Raw genomic sequence first — 21810 nt, 5'->3', positions numbered from 1 at the left:
GTCAAAGATGATGACCAAATTCCAGGAGTAAATTTATTGGTTACTCTGGAAGAGTAACTCTGCTATGTACTTTGGCTGATACGAAAAGGACACAAAGGTATAGCTTGATGTCAATTCTAGATTGTACAAGTGTCTTACTTTTCTCACTAGAATACTCATTCTGGATGTCAGGATGGCTGAGTAGTCTAAGGTGCCAGATTCAAGTTGCACTTCCTCAGAAGGAAGATTCTAGAATACTCATTCTGTATCATAGCCCCCTTTCTCAAAATTTAGTCATTCTACAAGAGTCTCAGGATTGAGTTTCATACTTTTAGATGATTTCTGTACTTTTACTATCTATTTTTACTAATCTATTTCTGTAATTTTACTTATTAACTCCACTCTGATTTGTGCTCTGTTAATTTTATTCCAAAGTTTCATATCTCTCATTCTACTATTTGTTTGGATACCTCCTTGAAAACATGGCCCCAAAGGCTCTAATTTTTCTTAAATTACTGTGTTGTTCACTATTTTCATTAAGGGCGTCATTTTCCTTTTAGTGGCTCAACTTCAAAACCTGGACATCTCCTTACTACTTTCTTTCTTTTATTTCCTGTCCTGTTCATATACGATATTTTTATATGAACACATTTTTAATTAAACTTATTGGGATGACATTGGTTAATAAAATTATATAGGTTTGAAGTGTACAATTCAATAATATCTCATATATGTATATTACATTGTGTGTTCCTTGAATCCTATGCTCATCTTTGCCTTGCTTTTGCTTTTAATGCACTTGTATTGAATATGTATCTGTTCCTGGAAAGTTTATTTTTTGGTAGCTTTAGCTGTTTATAACCTTATAAAAGGGTATCAATAATAATCTTTTGAGGTTTACATTTTAGAATATTACTGTTATGTTGCTTAGAGTCAGTCAAATTGTAGCACATCTCTATGGGCCATTCAGAAAAAGAAAGATTTCTCTACTGGCAGGAGTGACTGATCCAATTACCAAGGACATCGTGTTGCTGCTACACAATGAGTATGCGGGTAAGGAGGACCATGCCCAACAACAGGGATTAAGAGCCACTATAGAACCTCCCATCCCCCCAAAAGGGGGAGTACTATTCAGGACTCAGACTCCTCAGGAGTGAAAGTTCGGGTCATCTCAGTAGGTGAAGACCAAGGGGCAACCTTGGTATCTGTCTTTTTTCTCTTTTCGTCTTTTTCAAAACAAAGTTATGTATCTACTTCCTGGTATTAAATCTTCTTGGTTTAAAAATACCCAGTGTAATTTCTGTTTCCTGAATGGATCTTAACTGACCTACCAGCTATATATAATCTTTTCCAGATATAGTCAATCCCTGGTCATTGGTACAGTAATAAAGTAATTTAAATTAGAGTGTCAGAATTGCTCTAAGACAGCATGTTTGACAGAATCAAAGAGAGATGGCTGAGACAATGACTTTAAATATGAATGCAATGATTTTTATTTGTATTTAAAGGTATAAACATATTGATTCTTATGATTATTGTAGGTCATACAGTAGGAGAGGTCAACTTCCCTTGTCTAAATTAAAACAGAGGAATAAAGTCAGATCGATGTGGCAGTTAAGCGGTATGGCATTCTTCTAAGAATTTACATCCTCAACTCTTTTATATACCCTCTTTGGCACTTAATATTTAACTATGGGGGAAATATGTGAACTATCTCATACCATTTGGTTTTCTTAATTTTACCTATAACAGAAAAATTAACCTTATTTCATTCAGTAGTTAAACAAAATATTGCAGGATTCATTTATTAATTTAATACAAATTAATTAAGTAGTTACTATAAATCAGCACTGTCTAAGTGCTGAAGATACAGCAGTGAACCAAACATCCCCAATCTTCACATTCTCATGGGGATAGACAGATAATAAATTTTTATTGGCCAACTTTGAAAATTCCATAAATGAAATACCTTCATTCCTTTCCATTATTTGGTCATTCATTCACACAGATTTATATGCTTTTGTAATCAAATCCTTTTTTGTTGAAAAGAAGACAATTGGGATAGTTTTCATCCTTGTTATTTTAGAGACACAAAAAGCATCAAAAAATGAATAACATCATCTTCCAACATTCATGGAAAAATTCTTGGCAATATGAGTTAAATGTAGAAGATAATTTTATATTTTTTACTGGCAGTTAAAAATAGTAGATAGTAAAACAACTTGCGCACTGTACAAAGATACACTCAATCTACCTCTTCAAAATGTTATTCTATTTGGAAATATGCTATTTGAGGGCAATCATTGGTATTTTAGTAGTAGTTTGAAAAGTTTGATAATTTTCTCATGAACAGAATCAAATCATAGGTAGTGGAGTTCGTTAATGGGTATTTAGTGACCTGCTGGGTTAACTCTCTCTGTTTTAGTGACTATCACCTACATAATCTGGGCTAGTCATCCAGAATAAAAGCCTTATCTTCCAGGCCCTGCTGGAGAAACCTGGTCAAATCATTTTCAATACTTCTTTTTTTCCTTCATTTATTATTTGGGATCCAAATTTTCCGTCGCTGTAGCTTCATTTTATGTTATGACTAATTAAATCAACACTTTATTATATTAATTAAATCAGAATACTTATTACTTTAAAATGCAATAACTATTGATGAGTGTCATTTTCGTAAGATTTTAGGAAGAGTCTTATGCCCTTTAGAAATAGTGTAACTTAGTCCATAATACAGCAAGAACAAAAATATCTTGCGACGTCAGCTCCTTTAAAGATTTTAATGGATGGGTTAATAATGTCTAGTCGGATTATATCTGACCATTATCGGATTACATTTAAAAGACCGATATTTTCATTTATTCATCCCACTTTCTACGAAGAATTACTGGATACACTATATATGACCAAGGTTATGAAAGATACAGTGATGTGTGAAGATGGAAAGCATTGAAGGAGTGATTAAATATAATGGTCCAATAAAAATTGATATTTGATTAGTGATTTATAGCCTTCAAATAAAGAACTATCATTATCCTCACATCCTGTGACAGCAGCAGGCAGTATTACTTTTACTAAATGTAGATATAGAAGCTGAGCTTCAGGACCTTCTCAACTTTACTCTGACAGTCAGTACAATAGCTGAGACATGAACCCAATATCCAGTGCTGCCACTCTGCCAAAGGGCAATAATGTGTACCGATAAGATGCCTCACAAATTGTTACAAGATTTCAGAGAAGACTTTTTAACTGGCAATATCAAAGGTGGCTTCTTGGAGGGGAAGGACATTGGGGATGGATTTTCAAGTGCCTCCTAATTGGTGATTGCAGTCTCCAATATGACCTCACACTGGTTATGAGGAGATTCTCTTACTGAAGAGTTTCCCCAAGGCAGCCTTCATATCCCGATTTCTTAGACTATAGATGAAAGGATTTAACATTGGAGTCACTGCGATGTACATCACAGTTATCACAGCATCCTTTAGGCTGTAACTAGTCAGAGGGCGGAAGTACGTGCCCATGACTGTCCCATAATACAAAGAAACAACTGTGAGGTGGGAACCACAAGTGGAGAAGGCTTTGAGCACACCCTTTTTGGATGGAACACGTAAGACCGTGGAAAAGACCCGGATATAGGAGATGATGATGCATAGTAACGGCACAGAGAAAACACCAACCCCTAGGTACATCATCTTCACATTGAAGTGGATGTCAGAACAGGACAGCTTGAGCAAAGGGGTAATGTCACAATAGAAGTTGGCCACTTCTTGGTTGCCACAGAAGGACAGACTAGCTGTGAGCAGAGTATGGGTGAGGGCATTGGCATTTCCAACTACCCAAGACCCAACAACTAGCAGGACACAAGACCGTTGGCTCATAATTGTTGTGTAATGAAGTGGGCGGCTGATGGCCACCGCACGATCATATGCCATTGCAGCCAGGATATAGCTGTCTGTGTTACCCAAAGCAATCATGAAATACATCTGTGTTAGGCATCCCCCAAAGGAAATGGCTTTGGTGCCCAAGAGATGGTTGGCCAGCATCTTAGGGATGGTTACAGAGGAGAAGAAGATGTCCACAAAGGAGAGGTTAGCAAGGAAAATATACATGGGGTTATGAAGGCGAATGTCAGAGCGGATGGCCAAGATGATGAGCAGATTTCCAATCAGCGTGATGGGGTAAATGAACAGGAAGAGGACGAAGAAGAAATCTTCCTGTTCCTGCTGACCACTAACTCCCAGGAGGATGAAATCCAGGGTAGAAGATTGGTTTTCTTCCCTCATGGCTCCTTTATTAAGAAAGGGGAAAGGAATTCAAAATTATTAGTGAAGTTACTATGTGTAATGATTTTCCTTATCCACCAGTTTTAACTCAAGTGACCAGCCACCTTTACAACGGAGTTTACTAAATCCAGAGAAACCCAACATTTTGGGAAAATACCCCTGTTGATCAGTGGGACTAATTGATGGTTAACCCCAGACCCTAATTTTTAGGAAGTAAGGAATCTTTGACCAGAAAAGCCCATCCTCCCCTATCCCAGCACCACTACCCAAAGACCTAGGATTTAATCAGTTCACAAATACTTAACTTTCATATTGCATGCACTTGATACATTGTTAAGCTTATGGAAAAATCAAGAATATGTGAAAAATATAATTTACTAATTATTTGTTCAACATGTAAGGCACAGTTTCTGCTCTGAGGGACCTTACAACTTAATGGAGAAACCAGAATCAATCACATGCTAATTTCATTACACATGATATGGAAAGGACAACATTTTGGAATATTTGATCAAATACACCAGTGCAAACGGTGTGTTAATGCAAGGACCAGCCTGGAAATTAGGAATTCTTCCAAGGACCAAACTCATAGTGATCGCAGAACCCAGGAAGTAGCAGGTATCTACGCTGACATTGAAAGATTATGAATCACAAGGACCAGTGGGTTGAGGTCCTAGCAATAACAGGCCGAGTGACTTTCCTCCCCAAGAGTCCCATTTGTAAAGAAGGCTTTTTATCTCTTTGGAAAACTCTCTAATATAGATAACTTCAAAGCTCTTTTCTCTCTTTGTTATTTCTTTTGGTGGCTTATCCAATTCCATAGTCACTTCAACTACTGCATAGTAATCTCTCAGGTCTATATCTGTAGGGTCGATGTCTCTTTCCCACATCTCTGTGTTCAGCCATCCTACCAGCATGTCTGCGTAAAGCCCCACCCTGCACATTTAAAAAATAAAATTACATTTATTGTGGTGACATTGATTAATAAAATTATATAGATTTCAAGTATACGCTTCAATAATACATCCTTTGTATATTGCATTGTGTGTTCGCCACCCAAAGTCAAATCTCCTTCTATCACCATCTATTTGACCCCATTTATCCTTATCTACCTCCTTCCCTCCCTGCTTCCTCTCTGGTAACCACTAAACTGTTTTCTGTATATACGAGTTTTTGTTTGTTTGTCTTGTTTGTTTGTTGCTTTCTGTTTTATATCACACATATGAATGAAATCATATGCTTCTCAACTTTTTCTGTCTGACTTATTTCGTTTAGCGTGATTATCTCAAGATCCATCCATGTTGTCGCATACGTTACTTTAATGAGAGAGATCATTGTGAAATATTGTTCATTGTATGAAACAGTAAGTTTTCACTCAATATTTCTGATGTTAAATCAAGGTTTAGTTCTTGGATCGCCCATATATGGGATGCTCATAGAGACACTCACCAGATTATCCTTCACTTCTACATCTGATCTTGTTGATTCTTTATTTAAAATAATCCTTACACAATTCAACTTTTCTGCGTATTGCCTCAGAGCTTTAGCTTAGATCATCATTCTTTTTTACCTGAAATATTGTAATGCTATCTTAACTGCTTGACTATAGATTCTTTTCTCTTTGATCCACTTGTACTCTGAGGCATGTTAATTTTGGCAGAGACTACTATCTACTCATCCAAACACATGTTGTTCCCTTCTTTGGACACACAATTAGACTACATTTCCAGGCTCCCTTGCACTGAGTTGTGGTCGTGAGACCAAGTTTTATCAAATTCATCCATGTGTTCCAGTTCTGGGCTTCCTACATTTTTTGCTGTCATGCCAAGTAGATGGAAATGACCAGGAGACTGAATGGGATGGTGGAATCACATGGTGAAATGTGCTCGTGTCCCTGGTTCTCTACATTCAGCAGAGTCACCCACCACCAAGGATACCCACTGAGACTGTTACATAGGAGAGAAATTAATTTTTTTTGTTTAAGCTATTACACCTTTGAGATCTATTTATTACTATAGTCCATGATATCCTAAATCATTCACTAATTTTAAAAAAGAGAACTCTACTCAATAATTAATTTCATCTACAATTAATTCAACCACTAATTTTCATGTGTAAATTACACACTAGGCACAGGGGATGAAGATCTAAGTATGATATGCTTTTTCATCTTCGAATCTAAAGGAATTTGGTTTTCTTTTTTGAAATGCCTTTTCCTATCTTCACACAGAATCATAATATCTCAGGGTTGAGAGGGTTCAATAAAGCCAAAGGGCTCAGAGACTGTTTAGTTCATACAGTGTGGAAGTGTAGTGTTTTAGAAGAGTGGTTCATGGCAATATGACAGAGTAAGCTGGTGTTGACAGGTCTCCTTTCAATGAAAACATATAGAAATTCTAGATAAATTTAAAAAATAATAAAATATACATATGGCCAAGCCTGAAAGAAAGAAATGGAAATATTTAGTTATGAGAAACAAAACGAATACTCAGAGCAAGAGTCATAAGACAGAGCTGATGCTGTTCTGGCCCCTTGGGGTTTCCAGCTGCAAACAAGGCCCTAAAGGCTGTGATCTGGCATGTGATTTGGTACAGGAGATGTGTCCACAGATCCGCATGAAGTAAAGTGTTAATTTGAGACTTCTGTGTAAAATATGTGAAGTGTTGCCCTGTCTGTGAAGTAACATTAGAATTTTTTTTCTATGTTAGTATTGGAACAGAAAAACAAAGACTAAAAGTCACAGAAAATATGATTGTCTACAAGGAAAACCCAAGGGAATCTCTAGATCAATCAAGGATTTCCAAGGGTATCTCTCTAGATGTCAGCAAGTTTGTTTGATACAGACCAATATGAAAAACAATCAGTACTGTTCTTAAACAATAATTAGAAATTTTAATTTTAAAAAAGACTCATACAATAACAATAGAAAATATTAAAGAATCTAGAAATAATTCTAACAAAAGAGTCCAACTGGTTTCAGAAGTTACAGAAATTTACTGAAGGACAAAAAAGGAATACTTAAAAAATGAAGAGATTAGCAATGCTAATGGCAAGACTCAATGTCATTAAGAACATCGATTCTCTTTCAATTAACCTATGAATTTGATGCAATCCCAATCAAAATACCACATGTTTCTTTTAAACATGGGATTCAGCATGTAGAAGAATAAGGAACTGTAAAGAGCTAAGAGAATTTGGAGAGAATAAGGAGGAAGTAATGGTGCCATCAGGTATCAAAATGATTTACTATGGTAATTCAAACAGCAGAGTAGTACTGATGTAAAGAATGAAAAATGACCTATGTAACAAACTAGAGTCCAGATAGAGATTAAGCATTTATTAGCAGTTGGTATAGGACATGGGTTGGTTTAGAAATAGCAGGGAAAGGATAAACTGACCGTTTAGTAAATAGTGTTGTAATAATGGGATACCCATATGTGAAAATAATAGTGAAAAACAATCTCTAAAGGATTGTGAAAAACAAAACTGCAAAAAATTTATAAGCATATCAAATAAATATTGTACTTCTTAAACTTATATAATGTTATATGCCAGTTCTATCACAATAAAGCTGAAAAAAATTTTAGAGAGAAATATGTTTATGATATCAGGAAAGGAATTAATTTCTTAAACCAGCCCCAAACAGAAAATATAAGATAAATGTATTATACTTTAACTACTTTAAATTTAAAACAGTAGTGTGAAAGAGACACTATAGACACTATAAAGGGGAAAGACAAGTCATGGATGAGAAAGAGGTATCCACCAAACGCTCAATTAAACATCAGTATTCGGAATACATAAGAGTCTCACACACTGATAAGAAGAGGACCCAAAATACAGTAGGAAACTAAGTACGAAAGGTTACAATAGACAAGTCATAGGAGAAGCTAGTACAGCCAATAATGGGAAATCAGCCTGGAAAACAAGTTTGGGGTTATATTGTGGAACATATTGAACCAACAAAAGGCCTTTGTACTTTATTTGTTACATACTAAAAATTAATATAGTGGATATAAATCGTACTACCCTTTTTGGCATCAGACATATGCAACCTTTTGTTTAATACAAACATAGGTATTTGGGCATATAAAATAACTGATGAATAAGGCAACATTTTGAATGACAATCTGGACAAGTACAACCACAAGTTGATTTTAAAAATGTTAATAAATATCAGAAAAGCTGTACCAGAAAAGAAGTGGTTGTTGTAATCAATGAGAGAACTAAATAAAGACGCAGAACCAGAGAAGTTTCTGAGCACAAGGATTTCAGGATTTGCAGTGTTAGACATTAAGTTGTCTTCACAAGGAGAGATGATTTCTGCTGAAATCTTGAAGAGAGAGGTAAAGAACCATATGCCCCCAGGGAGAGGAGCCAGGAGATGCCTCAGCGTGAATGCTAGAGACAGAGGGAGAGCCTTGAGTTCACTGGAGTGAACCAGAGTTCCTCCAGGCAATGCTGGGCCACTGAAATCTATTTTCTTGGAAAGTGTTTGTGCTCTGAGATGTCTGTCACATGAGTAACAGTGCTGCGGACAGTTTTTCAGGGACACAAGAGGCCAAATGCTTTCTTTTGACATCACAGTTAGCAGACAAGGCCAAAGAAATGTCCAAGTGCTTTGACCCATCAGTGTTTTGATAATAAAATAACATAATTTTCTGAAAGGGCCTGTTAACCTGCACTGTTGAATGTGGGTGCAGGTGGGTTCGTAGCTCTTCTCTAAGACAATGGGCTTGTGCTAGTGTACGTGTGTGCACACACACAAATACAGTATTACTTTAGGAGGTGGAGAGCTCCGGACTGAGATAACTAAGTCAAAACTACCCCTTCCTCATCTGGTTTTCATGGATAAGGGCCCAAGAATAACTGTTGTCAGCAGGGGAGTTTGTTCTCTGTCTCTCTGTCTCTCTGTCTCTCTGTCTCTCTCACTCTCCTCTTCTCTCTCTCTCTCTCTCTCTGCACTTTCTCTCTTTTCCACCTCTCTCCCTCTCTCCTTCTCCCCTTCTGTTTTGTCCATTCAATCTTCAGACTTTGGGTTCTGGAACCAAGGTGTGAGTCCTAGTTTTGCTAGTCCCTGTGTGATTTTAGGCCATTCAATTCACCAATTTCTTAATTTGCTAAAATGACAAAATAATTCTACTTACCTCTTGGTGGTGTTGTGAGAGTCAAAGGGGATAACGCATTTAGTGCCGTTGATGGCTATCTGTCCCTCGACGTCAGTGTCACAGAGACTGTTCTCCAATGTCCACAGCCCCTGTGTGGGGAGTCATCTCAGGTGCTGTCAAAAAAGGTCCTGGTCCTGTGGTCTTCACTCCTCTTCCACATATGGGAATTTACAGCCAGCTGGTCCAGCACCTGTTAGCATTCCTTTCTGGAGGCAGGCATGTTAGAAAGCGGGTCCTCTGTTCCGGGGGTGAAAATGATAAGACTTGGATGCTATGGAAAGAGGAGCCCCACGTTTCCCAGCTGGGGAGCAGAAGGGGTGGAAGGAGCTATCCTGCATGGAGCCCGAAGATGAGGATTCTTGTTTCGTCCTCTAAGAAACAGGATGAGTCATAAGATAAAGAAAATTGTGACTTATTCACCAGGTTATAAAGTCTCTTGAAACATGACTCCCCCAAGTTCATTCAGGCCATTGTCAGAGTAATCGTTGAGACTCATTATGTACTTCTACAGTTTTGCCCTGCGGGGACATAGTGGTTCTCAAGAGTAATCTTTCCCAGTGTTCTTCTAGAAGGAAGGATGGGCAACAGGGTTTTGGAGACAGTGCGTCTCCAGGGTCCAAGCACTGGGCTGACCTATTCTAGCCTCTTTGTTGGAATGTGGGCTCCTCTCCTCTCCTCTGCTGTTCAGTACAAACTTGAAACCACTTCCTGGGGTACAAGGACTGTGGTACAACTGAGCTCATGGTCTTTATTTCAGGCTATACTGAAACCTTTCCGGTATTAAATGTGCAAAGAGGAAGAATTCTATTTCATCTTTTGTCTATGATTTCTCTTGAGAAGCGTTATGATGGTAAACTTCCTTTTTTCTAGTATTTCGATAGTAAGTCTCTGAAATTTTTAGATTCTTGTATATGGAAAGGACCTAGCTATTATCTAGCTCACTTCATGTATTTGTCGCTTTCCTAACAGCCCTGATTAATGGTCATCACGCTGCTATGACTTAGCTCCTCCTGTCACAGAGAGGTTACTACTTTCTACAGAAAACTATGGTGAAGATTGAGCTCTGGCTGAGTTTCATTCCAGGCTCTGCCACTTACTGGCTATAATGGACCTTGGACAGTTATTTAATGTGTTTACTTATCTCTATAATTGGAATAACAAAAGCAACAACACATCCTCAGAAAGCTGTTCTGAGGATCGAATGAATTAATATCTGAAAAGTTCTTAAACTAGAGCTTGGCAAATAGTTAACACTTACTAAGTAAATTGTAACCGTTATTTTACGGTGTACAACTCTCTCAAATCTTCAGATTTTGCACATGGTAGATGTTGAAATATTTATCGAATTACATTTTCCTTAAGATATATTTCAAGTTGCACCCTCCTATTTGCTCTGTTGTTACCTGCACTGTGTTCAGATCATGCTCCAGTGTCCAGGATGAGGACTCCTCAGACATGGATAAGATGACATCTCATAGTAAATATCTTCTTCCTAGTAATCACATTTTTTCTCTTTATGTGCTTTGTGGAATCTCTTACTACTTACATGTTTTGTTTTCTGGGTACCATTAGGGACAAGAAATTATGCAATAGTACCAAAGAGGACTATGAAGAAAATGGTGCTTTCACCTCAAACATTGCAAATATTTATGTGTTCCGTGACTACATCTTTCATAGCTTATGAAAGGAGTCTCTGACCTTTCATGCCCTAAAGAGAAAATCTTGTGGATGGTGAGAGAGACCAAATTTAATTGTCTTAGAAAATATTAGGTTTTGTTAAATCTCTTCTAGTTTATAGACACTTAAAAAAGAATGATCTATGAAATATATTTGCAGAGGAAGAAAAGAGGAGCAACACCTTAAGTTTTTGGAAGAAAAACTTATTATATTTAAATGCAGTTAAGGAAGAAAACAATATTTTCTCAGTTCTGTTCTTTTTTAAATTAAATTTATTGGGGTGACATTGGTTAATAAAACTATACAGGTTACAGTTAAATAATACATCATATGTATATTGCATCGTGCATTTACTACCCAAAGTTAAATTTCCTTTTATCACCATATTTGTTAAAATTATTTTGTATATTCTTAAGATATTTATTTATTTATTATTAAATTTATCGAGGTGATATTGGTTAATAGAATTATATACGTTTTACTGTACAATTTTATAGTACATCATCTGTATATTGCATTGTGTTTTCGCCATCCGAAGTCAAATCTTCCATACCATATATTTGACCCTACTTCCCACCCTACCCCCTTTCCCTCTGGTAGCCATTAAACTGTTGTCTTATCGATGAGTTTTTGTTTGTTTGTCTTGTTTGTTTGTTGCTTTCAGTTTTATATCCCACATATAGTTGAAATCATACGGTTCTCAACTTTTTCTGTCAGACTTATTTCGCTTAGCATGATAACCTCAAGATGCATCCATGTTGTCACAAATGGCAGTATTTCATCTTTTCTTATGATTGAGTGATTGGTATAGCCACTATGGAAAACAGTATGTAAGTGCCTCATAAAATTAATAATAGAATTAAAATATGACTCAGCAATTCCTCTTCTGGGTATCTACCCCCCAAATTTTGAAAACATTTCTCCATAAAGATATATATGCACCTGATGTTCATTGTAGCATTATTCACGGTGGTCAATACATGGAAACAACCAAAGTGCCCTTCAATAGATGAATGTATAAAGAAGATGTGGTACATATATACACACTCTTAAGATATTTAAAATAAGTATCAAACGAACAAATTAAGATGAAAATGAGATTGACACAGAAACAGAAGATAGACATGAAAGAGGAGCAGAAAAATGATTTTAATTGGCTTTTTAGGCACAATTGACATTTCAGAAAATAAATTTGTAATATTCAGGACAGAATTAAGAAGCTGTCTTAGTCTATTCAGGCTACTATAAAAAATGCCATGGGCTGGATAGCTTATAAACAACAGAAATTTATTTTTCACAGTTCTGAAAACTTGAGAAGTCCAGGATCTTGGTACTGACAAATTTGGCGTTTGATGCGGGCTTCCTGTTCATAGAAGACCCTTTCGTTGTGCCCTCTCATGGCAAAAAGGGGGAAGGAGCTCTGTAGGATCTCTTTTATAAGAGCAGTAATCCTATTCATGAGGCCCCACCCTTATGAACTAAACACTTCCCAAAGGCCCCACCTCCTCATACTATCATTTTGGGCATTAGGATTTCACTGATTTCTGAGGGAATGCAAACATTCAGACCATAGTAGAAATCCTTCCTTAAGGAACATTAAAAGGACAAAAATTTAAAACAATAAAGGAGAAATTTGGGGTGTTGGGGAGAACATGAAGATCTAACTTAAGAATAGCAGTTCCATAGAAAGAAACCAGAACAAAGAGAACAAAAGCAAAAATTGAACAAAAGCAATAATTAAAGTTACAGAAAAGAGTAATATTGTAGAGAATCAAAAATGAGAGCACAATCGAAAGCTTCATTATATTCTGAATACTATTAATGAAAATATTAGATATATCTTACTGCTATTTTATTATAGAAATCACATTTTTATGAATAAAAATTTCAATAACTGAATAATAGATCATGTAAAAAGAGATAGACATTCAAATTGAGCTTCTGGCTTTTCTCAACAAAAACCAATTGCAGAAAACATTGAAGAAATATCAAAGTTTTAAGAGGACAATTTTACAACTCAAAATTCTGTACTCATCTATGTTACTTCTATTGTAAATAAAAATATGGAAAATATTTTTAAAGTGACATTTGATTGTTACAAATTTAAGTATTGTGAATTTAAATTTCTGAATAATATAACAAAGACCATGAATTGAAGACTAGAAAGGAATCAGGGAGCAAAACACCTTCTAATTCTTGTGATCTCTGAAGGAGATTTAATATTATTTTGTTCTTGACTTTATAAATACATAAGTGAAAGTTTAAGTATATCAATTCTACCAGTTAACTAGATAGCCACTACTAAAATTTTTAAAAATGGACGTCGTTGTATCAAATCAAATCATCTATGGTCTATATATATTCTAGAAAGAGATATAAACCTTTATATTTTTAGTATTAAAGAAATCTACTGGAGTCAGATATCTATTTTACCTTTAAATAGAAAGGTAAAACATCTAAATTCCATTTGCAGTCAAGATGTCAGTATAGGTAAGTGCTGTGTTGACATCCTCTCACGACATCAAAATTACAGCTAAACTACAGAACAACCATCATTGAGAATTGCCTGAAGTCTAGCTGAACAGAAGTCTTATAACTAAGGATGTACAGAAAGAAGAAGGCATGTGGAGACTGGTAGGAGGGGTGGAGACATGGAATGGGCTGGTCTCTCTCTCTCTCTCTCTCTCTCTCTCTCTCTCACACACACACACACACACACACACACACACACACACACATACATGGATGGCAGTTAAAATCAGGAAGCTATCTTGGCTACTGAGGTCCTTGCTAAGGAGCAAGGGGTCCCAGCCCCCACCCGATACTCCACCCCAGGGTTCCAGTGCTGGGAAGAGAAGCTCACTTAACTTCTGGCTGTGACAATTAGTGGACATCATGGGTAAGTGAGACAGAGGGCTTCTGGAGTCCCAGGGATTCCTCTTAAGGAGACTGCAAAGGGACTTAATCGCCAAGGGATTCACTCATTCTGAGCTCGAGCCCTGAGGCAGCAGCTTGAAAGGCACCAGAGACATATAGGGAGGAACTGAATTGTCTGGCCTCACAGAAAGGGCAGGAGAGACAGTTTTCTCCCAGACGGTGCTGGCAGAAGCCATTGTTTCTTTGTTGAGACCTCCCATCACCCAGCGTGCAGATGCAGGCAGCTGCCATATCGGAGTCTCCACCAACCTGGCTAACACTATTTGCTCTGCCCTGGCGATTCCATGAGACCCCGCCTCACCCAACTTGTGGACCCACCCAAGCCATTTCCAATGGGTGTTCTATACAAACAGCCTGTCTTGTCTCATGCTGTGGACTTTCCTAAAATCTCTCCAAGGTTCACAAACACCAAACAAGCAGCATCTGGCCTCGGTGTGCCCTGTACCTCTTGCTGAGCAGCGCTAAGCTTGACATAGGTGTCAGGCAGCCTCGGTTTAAGGCTTGGCCTCTCCTAGGCATCACTAAGCCCAGCACAGTGGTGGCTATCTGAATATTTCTTTGTGGCTCATGTCAGGTGGTTCCAGGCAAGGCACAGGCAGCAGCTGAACTTAACCAGTATGCCAGGTGGCTGGCCTTGGACCAAGACAGAGCACCACCTGGCTGCCTCTGTGGATGGTATACCCAAAGTGCAGACTGAGCAGGCACCAGAGCCCCGCTAAAGTGAATCCTGCTTTCTAGGGTCAGCCCCTGCACAACAGATCCTCTGCTGTAGCCACGACCAGTCCTCACAACCAGTCAGCCTGAGGGTCAGTCCCTCCCACTGACATGCAAACAGTAACTAAGGCTCAACCTCAACAGGAGGGTACACACAACCCACACAAGGGACAAACCTGAAGAACCCAACTCAAGGAACCAGGGATAGTGTGCCACTGGGTCCTACAGGACACTTACTACATGAGGCCCTCTACCAAGACCAGGAGACATAGCAGCCCTACCTAATACACAGGGAGGCAGGCAAAATGGGAGACAAAGATACATATTACAAATGAAAGAACAGAACAAAGCTCCAGAAAAAGAACAAAGTGGAGACACTCGACCAGATGCAGAGTTCAAAACACTGATTATAAGGATGCTCAACAGTCTCAATGAGAACTTCAGCAAAAAGATAGGAAACATAAAAATGGAGATAGAAAACCAAATGAAACAAAACAAATAAACGAAGACTACAATAACTGAATAAAGAATACATTAGAGGGAATCAACAGTAGATTAGATGAAGCAGAGGATCGAATCACCGATTTAAAAGATAAGAAAGTACCCGACCAGAAGAGCAAACAGGAAAAAGAATTTGAAAAAATGAGGATAGTTTAGGAGGCCTCTGAGACAACAACAAGCATACCAATATTCATATCATAAGGGTACCAGAAGGAGAAGAGAGAGAGCATGGTATCGAAACCCTTCTTTTAGGAAATAATGATGGAAAACTTCCCTAACCTGGTGAAGAAAATAGACATACAAGCCCAGGAGGGGCAGAGAGTCCCAAGGAAGATGAACCCAAAGAGACCCACACTGAGACATATCATAATTAAATTTCCAAAGATTAAAGACAAAAAAACCTTAAAAGCAGCAAGAGAAAAGCTATTAGTTACCTACAGAGGAGCTTCCATAAGACTATCAGCTGATTTCTCAACAGCAACTTTGCAGGCCAGAAGGCATTGGCATGAAATATTCCAACTGGTGAAAAACAAGACCTACAACCAAGATTACTCTACCCAGCTAAGCTATCATTTAGAATCAAAGGATAGAAAAAGAGCTTGCAAGACAAGAAAAAGCCAAAGGAGTTTATCATCACCAAACCAGTATTACAATAATTGTTAAAGAGACTTTTAAGAATAAGAAGAAGAAGAAAAAAATGTGAATAATAAAATCACAATAACTACATATCTATCAACAATTATTTTAAGCGTAAATGGATTAAATGCTCCAATCAAAAGACATAAAATGGCTGAATGGATAAGAAAACAAGATCCTAACATATGCTGCCTACAAGAGACTCCAGAGTGAAAGACACACACAGACTGAAAGTAAAGGGATGGAAAAAGATAATTAATGAAAATGGAAGTGACAAAAAAGCTAGGATAGCAATATTTATAGCAGACAAAATAGACTTTAAAACCAAGTCTATAACAAGATATAAAGAAGGACCCAGAAATCCCACTCCTGCGTATTTATCTGAAGAAACCCAAAACACTACTTCGAAGGGACATGTGAATTCATATGTTCATTGGAACATTATTTACAATAGCCAAGATATGCAGACAACCTGGCTGTCCATTAGTGGATGAATGGATAAAGAAGTGACAATACATATATTCAATGGAATATTTACTCAACCATAAGAAAATGAAATCCTGCCATCTGCAGCAACATGGATGGACCTAGAAGGTATTGTAGAGTAAATAAGTAGAGTAAATTAGACAAAGACAAATGCCATATAATTTCACTTACATGTGGACTCTTTAGAACAAAATAAACAAACACAACAGAAACAAATTCATAGATACAGAGAACATTCTTGACGGTTGCCAGATGTAAAGGGGGTAAGGGGATGGGTGAAAGGAGGAAGGGATTAAGAAGTACAAATTGATAGTTACAAAAAAGTCATGGACATGTAAAGTCATGGAGATAGCATAAGAAATATAGTCGATAATATAATAACTGTGCATGGTGTTAGACGGGTACAAAATTTATCAATGTGATCACTTTGTAAGGTATATAAATGTCTAATTACTATGTTATATGCCTAAAACTAATACAATATTGTGTGTCCAATGTACTTGAAAAATAAAAAATATTTTATTTTATTTATTTTTTATTAAGTTTATTGGGGTAACATTGGTTAATAAAATTATATAATTTTCAGGTGTACATTATAATTTGATATCTGTTTATTCTATTGTGTGTTTACCACCCAAAGTCCAGTTTCCTTCAGCTACCATATATTTGATCCCCTTTACCCAATTCACCCTTCCCCTATCCCCCGATATTTGACTCCCTTTACCCCTTCTACCTCCCTCCTCCTCCCACACACCCTATTCTCTGGTAACCACTAGTCCATTGTCCATGAGTCTCTGTTTGTCCTGCTCATTTGTTGCTTTTAGGTTCATTTCCCACATATAAGTGATGTCATGGGATTTTCTATTTGATCTGTCTGGGTTATTTCACTTAGCATAATTATCTCGAGGTCCATCCATGTTGTAGCAAATGGCAGTATTTCATCTCTTCTTATGGCTGAGTAATATTCCATTGTATATATGTACCACAGCTTCTTTAGCCAATCATCTATCGTAGGACACTTCAGTTGCTTCCATGTCCTGGCCACTGTGAGTACCGCTGCTATGAACATCGGTGTGCAAATATCTTTTGGGATATGAGTTTTCAAGTCTTTGGGGTAAATACCCAGTAGAGGGATTGTTGGATCATATGGTAGATCAATTCTGAGTTTTTTGAGGAACCTCCATACTGTTTTCCATAGTGGCTGTACCAATTTGCAGTCTGACCAGCAGTGTATGAGGGTTCCTTGTTCTCTGCATCCTCTCCAATATTTGTTATTACTTGTTCTGTTGATTGTAGCTATTCTAACAGGTGTGAGATGATATCTCATTGTGGTTTTGATTTACATTTCCCTAATAGCTAGTGATGTGGAGCATCTTTTCATATATTGGTTGTCCATTTGTATGTCCTCTAGGGAGAAGTGTCAGTTCAGGTCCTCTGCCCATTTTTTGATTCAACCATACCTGAGTTTATGTTCATGAGGGTACTTTTAGAACGTGCCTAAGGCTCATTGCCAGGGGAACCAACCATGTGACTGAAGGGTTGGAACTTTCAGCCTGCCCCCAGCCTCTGGAGAGGGGCAAGAGATTGGAGGTTGAGTCAATCACCCGTGCCCAATTATTTAATCAGTCATGACTATGTAATGAAGCCTACATAAAACCCCAAAGGATGGGAGTCAGAGAGCTTCCAGGTTGGTGATATGTGGAGATAGGCAGAGTGGCATACCCAGAGAGGGCATGGAAGCTCCGTGCCCTTTCTCACATACCTTGCTCTATGCATCTTTTCCATCTGGGTGTTCTGTCTTTTTATAATAAACCGATATTATAGTAGGTAAAATATTTCTCTGGATTCTGTGAGCTGCTCTAGCAAAGTAATCGAACCCATGAAGGAGATTGTTGGAACCTCTGATCTATAGCTAGTCAGTCAGAAAGAGATGACAAACTGGATTTGCAATTGGTGTCTGAAGTGTGTGTGTGGGTGCAGTCTTATAGGAGCTGAGTCTTAACCCATGGGATGTGATGCTATCTCCCAGCAAATACGGTCAGAATTAAGTTGAATTGTAGGACACCCACTGATGTTGGAGAATTGTTTTGTGGTATGGAAAAGAAACCACACATCTGAATTGGTGTCAGAATCATAGAACTTAAGTAGAGATTGAGTTTCACAATTACTTCCTCCCCTTCTGCAGCCTCCGCCACCATTCCTGTTCATAAGCATGTGTTGATATGCTTGAGAATTTTGTTTAGAAGAAATGAAGAAGCGATGGGAGATGAGGAGCCACAGAAGTAAAGGCAAGGGTGGACTTCCCAAAGATAAAATGTGACTTCTCTCAGAGAAAGGAATGCAGAGAAAGGCAAGAGAGATAATATTGCTTTGAGGATCAAAGAACAAAAATCTTCCCAGAGCAAGAAGATGAATCTCTTGCCATTTCTGTCTAAATGTCAGGGGCTATGATCACAGGGACCGTGGGTCAGGTTGAATCAGTGGGAACTGTGCCCAGCAGAGCATTAGGAAAAGAGCGGGTTCACCTTGGGCATCTGCGGTGGGGGTGGTGCAAGGTATCTGCTATAAACGGGTTGCAGGCAGCAAGCCCTTTAGAGAAGTTCAGAAGAATATGAGTTGATGTGTGCTAAGAACCTGAGAGACCCTACTAGACAATAATTGGATATATCTGGATAAGGCTGGGACTGGGGTCCTGTGTCAGGCAAGTCCAAGGATTTGATCCTGCAAACTTCTAATATTAGTGTTAGTGTGACCTTATTTATTGCCTTAGCTTGTGAGGTCTGTGAGCCTTTAGGTTACACATTCATGTCTTTTCTTCATCACAGATATATGAGCTCATTCTAAGCTGGAGCTATGTCCTAATCACTCCTGTGTCCCCCATAGGATAATGCTTTGCACATGGTGGAGGAAATACCTGGTCTTCACTTTAATGCCCTTTCCAAAATTACCCTCATGTCAACCTTGCCGGGAAGCCTTTCTTAGGAAGAGTTTTCCCAGAGCCCCATGCATGTCCTTGTTCCTCAGGCTGTAGATGAAAGGGTTCATCATGGGGGTGACCACAGCATACATCACTGTGGCTACAGAGTCCTTCATGGAGTAGGTATGGAGGGGCTTCAGATATACCATACAAAGGGTCCCATAGAAGAGGGAGACCACAGCCAAATGAGAGGCACAAGTGGAGAAGGCTTTGTACTTGCTAGAGGCTGATTGTATTCGGAGGATGGCTCTGACAATCCAGACATAGGACATGATCATGAACCCACATGGGATGAGGAAGATGAAGGATCCTGTGGCCATCAGTACCACATGATTGACTTCCGTGTTGGAACATGCGAGCCTCAGCAGGACATTCATCTCACAGAAGATGTAGTGGATCTTTAGAGACTTACAGAAGGTCACCTTGGTCATGAGGAGGGTGTGGATGAGACCATAGAGGACAGAGAGCACCCAACACAAGATGAGGAGCAACATACAGAGTCTAGGGCTCATGGCTGTGGCATAGTGGAGGGGGTGGCAGATGGCCACAAAGCGGTCATATGCCATTGTGGCCAGGATGAGGTTGTCCAGGGCCACCAAGGAGACCAGGAAGTACAGCTGTGTCAGACATCCCACGTAAGAGATGGCTTTGTTCTGGGACTGAAGGTTCACCAGCATCTTGGGGATTGTGTTGGTGACAAAGAAGAGGTCGGTGAAGGAGAGGTTGGCCAGGAAGAAGTACATGGGAGTATGCAGGTGAGAATCAAAGCCAATGGCCAGGATGATGAGCATATTTCCCACCACTGTGACCAGGTACATGGACAGGAGCACCCAAAAAAGGACCCGCTGGTCTTCAGGATTTTCTGAAAGGCCCAGGAGCAGGAACTCGGAGACCCCACTCTGATTGCCTCCTTCCATTTTTTCAACTTTCTGCAACACCAGGACCAACAGATGTTTACTAAATGCCCACAATTGAATAAGGACATTCAAATGATCAAAATTAACTGTTTTCTTAGCATTAAAAATATCTTAGGCTAAATTTTATATTTGTATACTTTGCATAGGGAACAATGTAATAACAGACACAAAAACAGAACATGGAAAATCTTTGTGCAACTTAGTCATTCCAGCCACATCTAATTTGGCATACTCAATATTATAGGAATAACATCGATGTGTTATTTTAAATAATATCATTTTACAATTCTCTTGGAAGTGCTTAAAGATCAGTATGTTATATTATGAGATTGTAATATATGTAGTGATATTTAAAACAGGTGTATACAGTACAAGAAATTGATGTTATACAATTGAAGAAAGGGGAGAAGTAAAAATATAACTGAAAGGAAATGGGAAAATGATCATTATTTGCTGATCAGATGATTTATCTGGGAAACCCAAAACGAACAGCTGAAATGCCATTAGAAATAAAGAGGAATTTCAGAACACCTAAAATCAGGTCCAAGTTTTGATGCTGTCTAGTTGTGAAACCTGAGGCAAGTTACCTGAGCTCTTTAATACTCTATTTCTTCTTGTGAAAAATGGGTTGGGGTGAGAATCAAATGAAGCAATAAAATGCTTAACACAATGAGCTGGCCTTCAGTGAATACTCAAGAAATATTCATCATCATGATCATGATCATCATCATGATATCATCATCATTATTCTATGTAAACAATAATCAGGAATAATAAGATGAAAATATAATATGAAAACAATCCTATCCACATTATCAACAAGCCAATCTGTGTATTAAGATATTAACAAGAATCAATCAGGGTCTTCAAATTCTCCAGAGAGGCATATAATTTTAATAAATGGATAGAAATGCCATGATTCCAGAAAGAAAGATAAACGATTGCAAAGGTACATATTCTACCAAATTAATCTATAATTTAACCTACTTGCAGTTAAAATTCTAACATAGTTCTTAAGGAAGAAAGCTAGCTCATCTAAATTTAATCTAAAAATAAGTAAAAAATAAGGCAGGAGAACAGGGGAAGTCCTCTTCTGCCAAATATAAAGAACTCTAAAACAGTGCGGTAGGGGCGCTGCCTGATTCAGATACAGACCAAATAACATGCAGGATTTAGATGATTATTATGGTAGCACTCTTATTAGGAGATACATTTTGTATTATTCAATAAATGGCATTGAGACAATTGTCTATTTGGAGAAAAATGTGAGATCAATATCTTATTTCTTACCAAACACGTTTTAAGCATACCAATAACTCAATGTGCCTTTCCATTTGAAAACATAATACATAAGGAATAAAGAAATTTTAAATTCCCCAAATAAAAAAATAAATAGAAGGACATACAAATAAGTTACATTGAATTTCATTATGTGGAGATAAGTAACAACTGCTCACATTTTGATGTTTTCATTATTTGTGGTGTGAAGGATAGGAAAAGCCAACCTATGCAGCCTAGAAAGAAAAGTGCATGTG

The 21810-nt window shown here is 38.0% G+C and overlaps 2 protein-coding genes across 2 annotated transcripts; both read right to left on the bottom strand.

Moving 5' to 3' along the window:
* Window positions 1–3332: 3332 nt before the first annotated feature.
* LOC120613113 (olfactory receptor 1A1) lies at window positions 3333–4518 on the bottom strand. Its single transcript, XM_039875731.1, has one exon. The coding sequence runs from the start codon at window positions 4260–4262 to the stop codon at window positions 3333–3335; it is 930 nt and encodes a 309-aa protein (XP_039731665.1). The 5' UTR covers window positions 4263–4518.
* A 14818-nt stretch (window positions 4519–19336) lies between these two features.
* LOC120613111 (olfactory receptor 1D2-like) lies at window positions 19337–20290 on the bottom strand. The gene has a single exon (XM_039875730.1). It carries the CDS (start codon window positions 20273–20275, stop codon window positions 19337–19339), a length of 939 nt encoding a protein of 312 aa, XP_039731664.1. The 5' UTR covers window positions 20276–20290.
* Between the last annotated feature and the right edge of the window lie 1520 nt (window positions 20291–21810).

This window comes from Pteropus medius, unplaced genomic scaffold (assembly GCF_902729225.1).
Source record: "Pteropus medius unplaced genomic scaffold, Ma_sr-lr_union100, whole genome shotgun sequence".
NCBI lineage: Eukaryota > Metazoa > Chordata > Mammalia > Chiroptera > Pteropodidae > Pteropus > Pteropus medius.
Note: the sequence above shows the minus strand (reverse complement) of the source record. Positions and strands in the feature narration are given on the sequence as shown.

Excerpts from the sequence above, each read along its gene's own strand:
- LOC120613113 (XM_039875731.1), bottom strand. The coding sequence starts at position 4,262 with ATGAGGGAAGAAAACCAATCTTCTACCCTGGATTTCATCCTCCTGGGA.
- LOC120613111 (XM_039875730.1), bottom strand. The coding sequence starts at position 20,275 with ATGGAAGGAGGCAATCAGAGTGGGGTCTCCGAGTTCCTGCTCCTGGGC.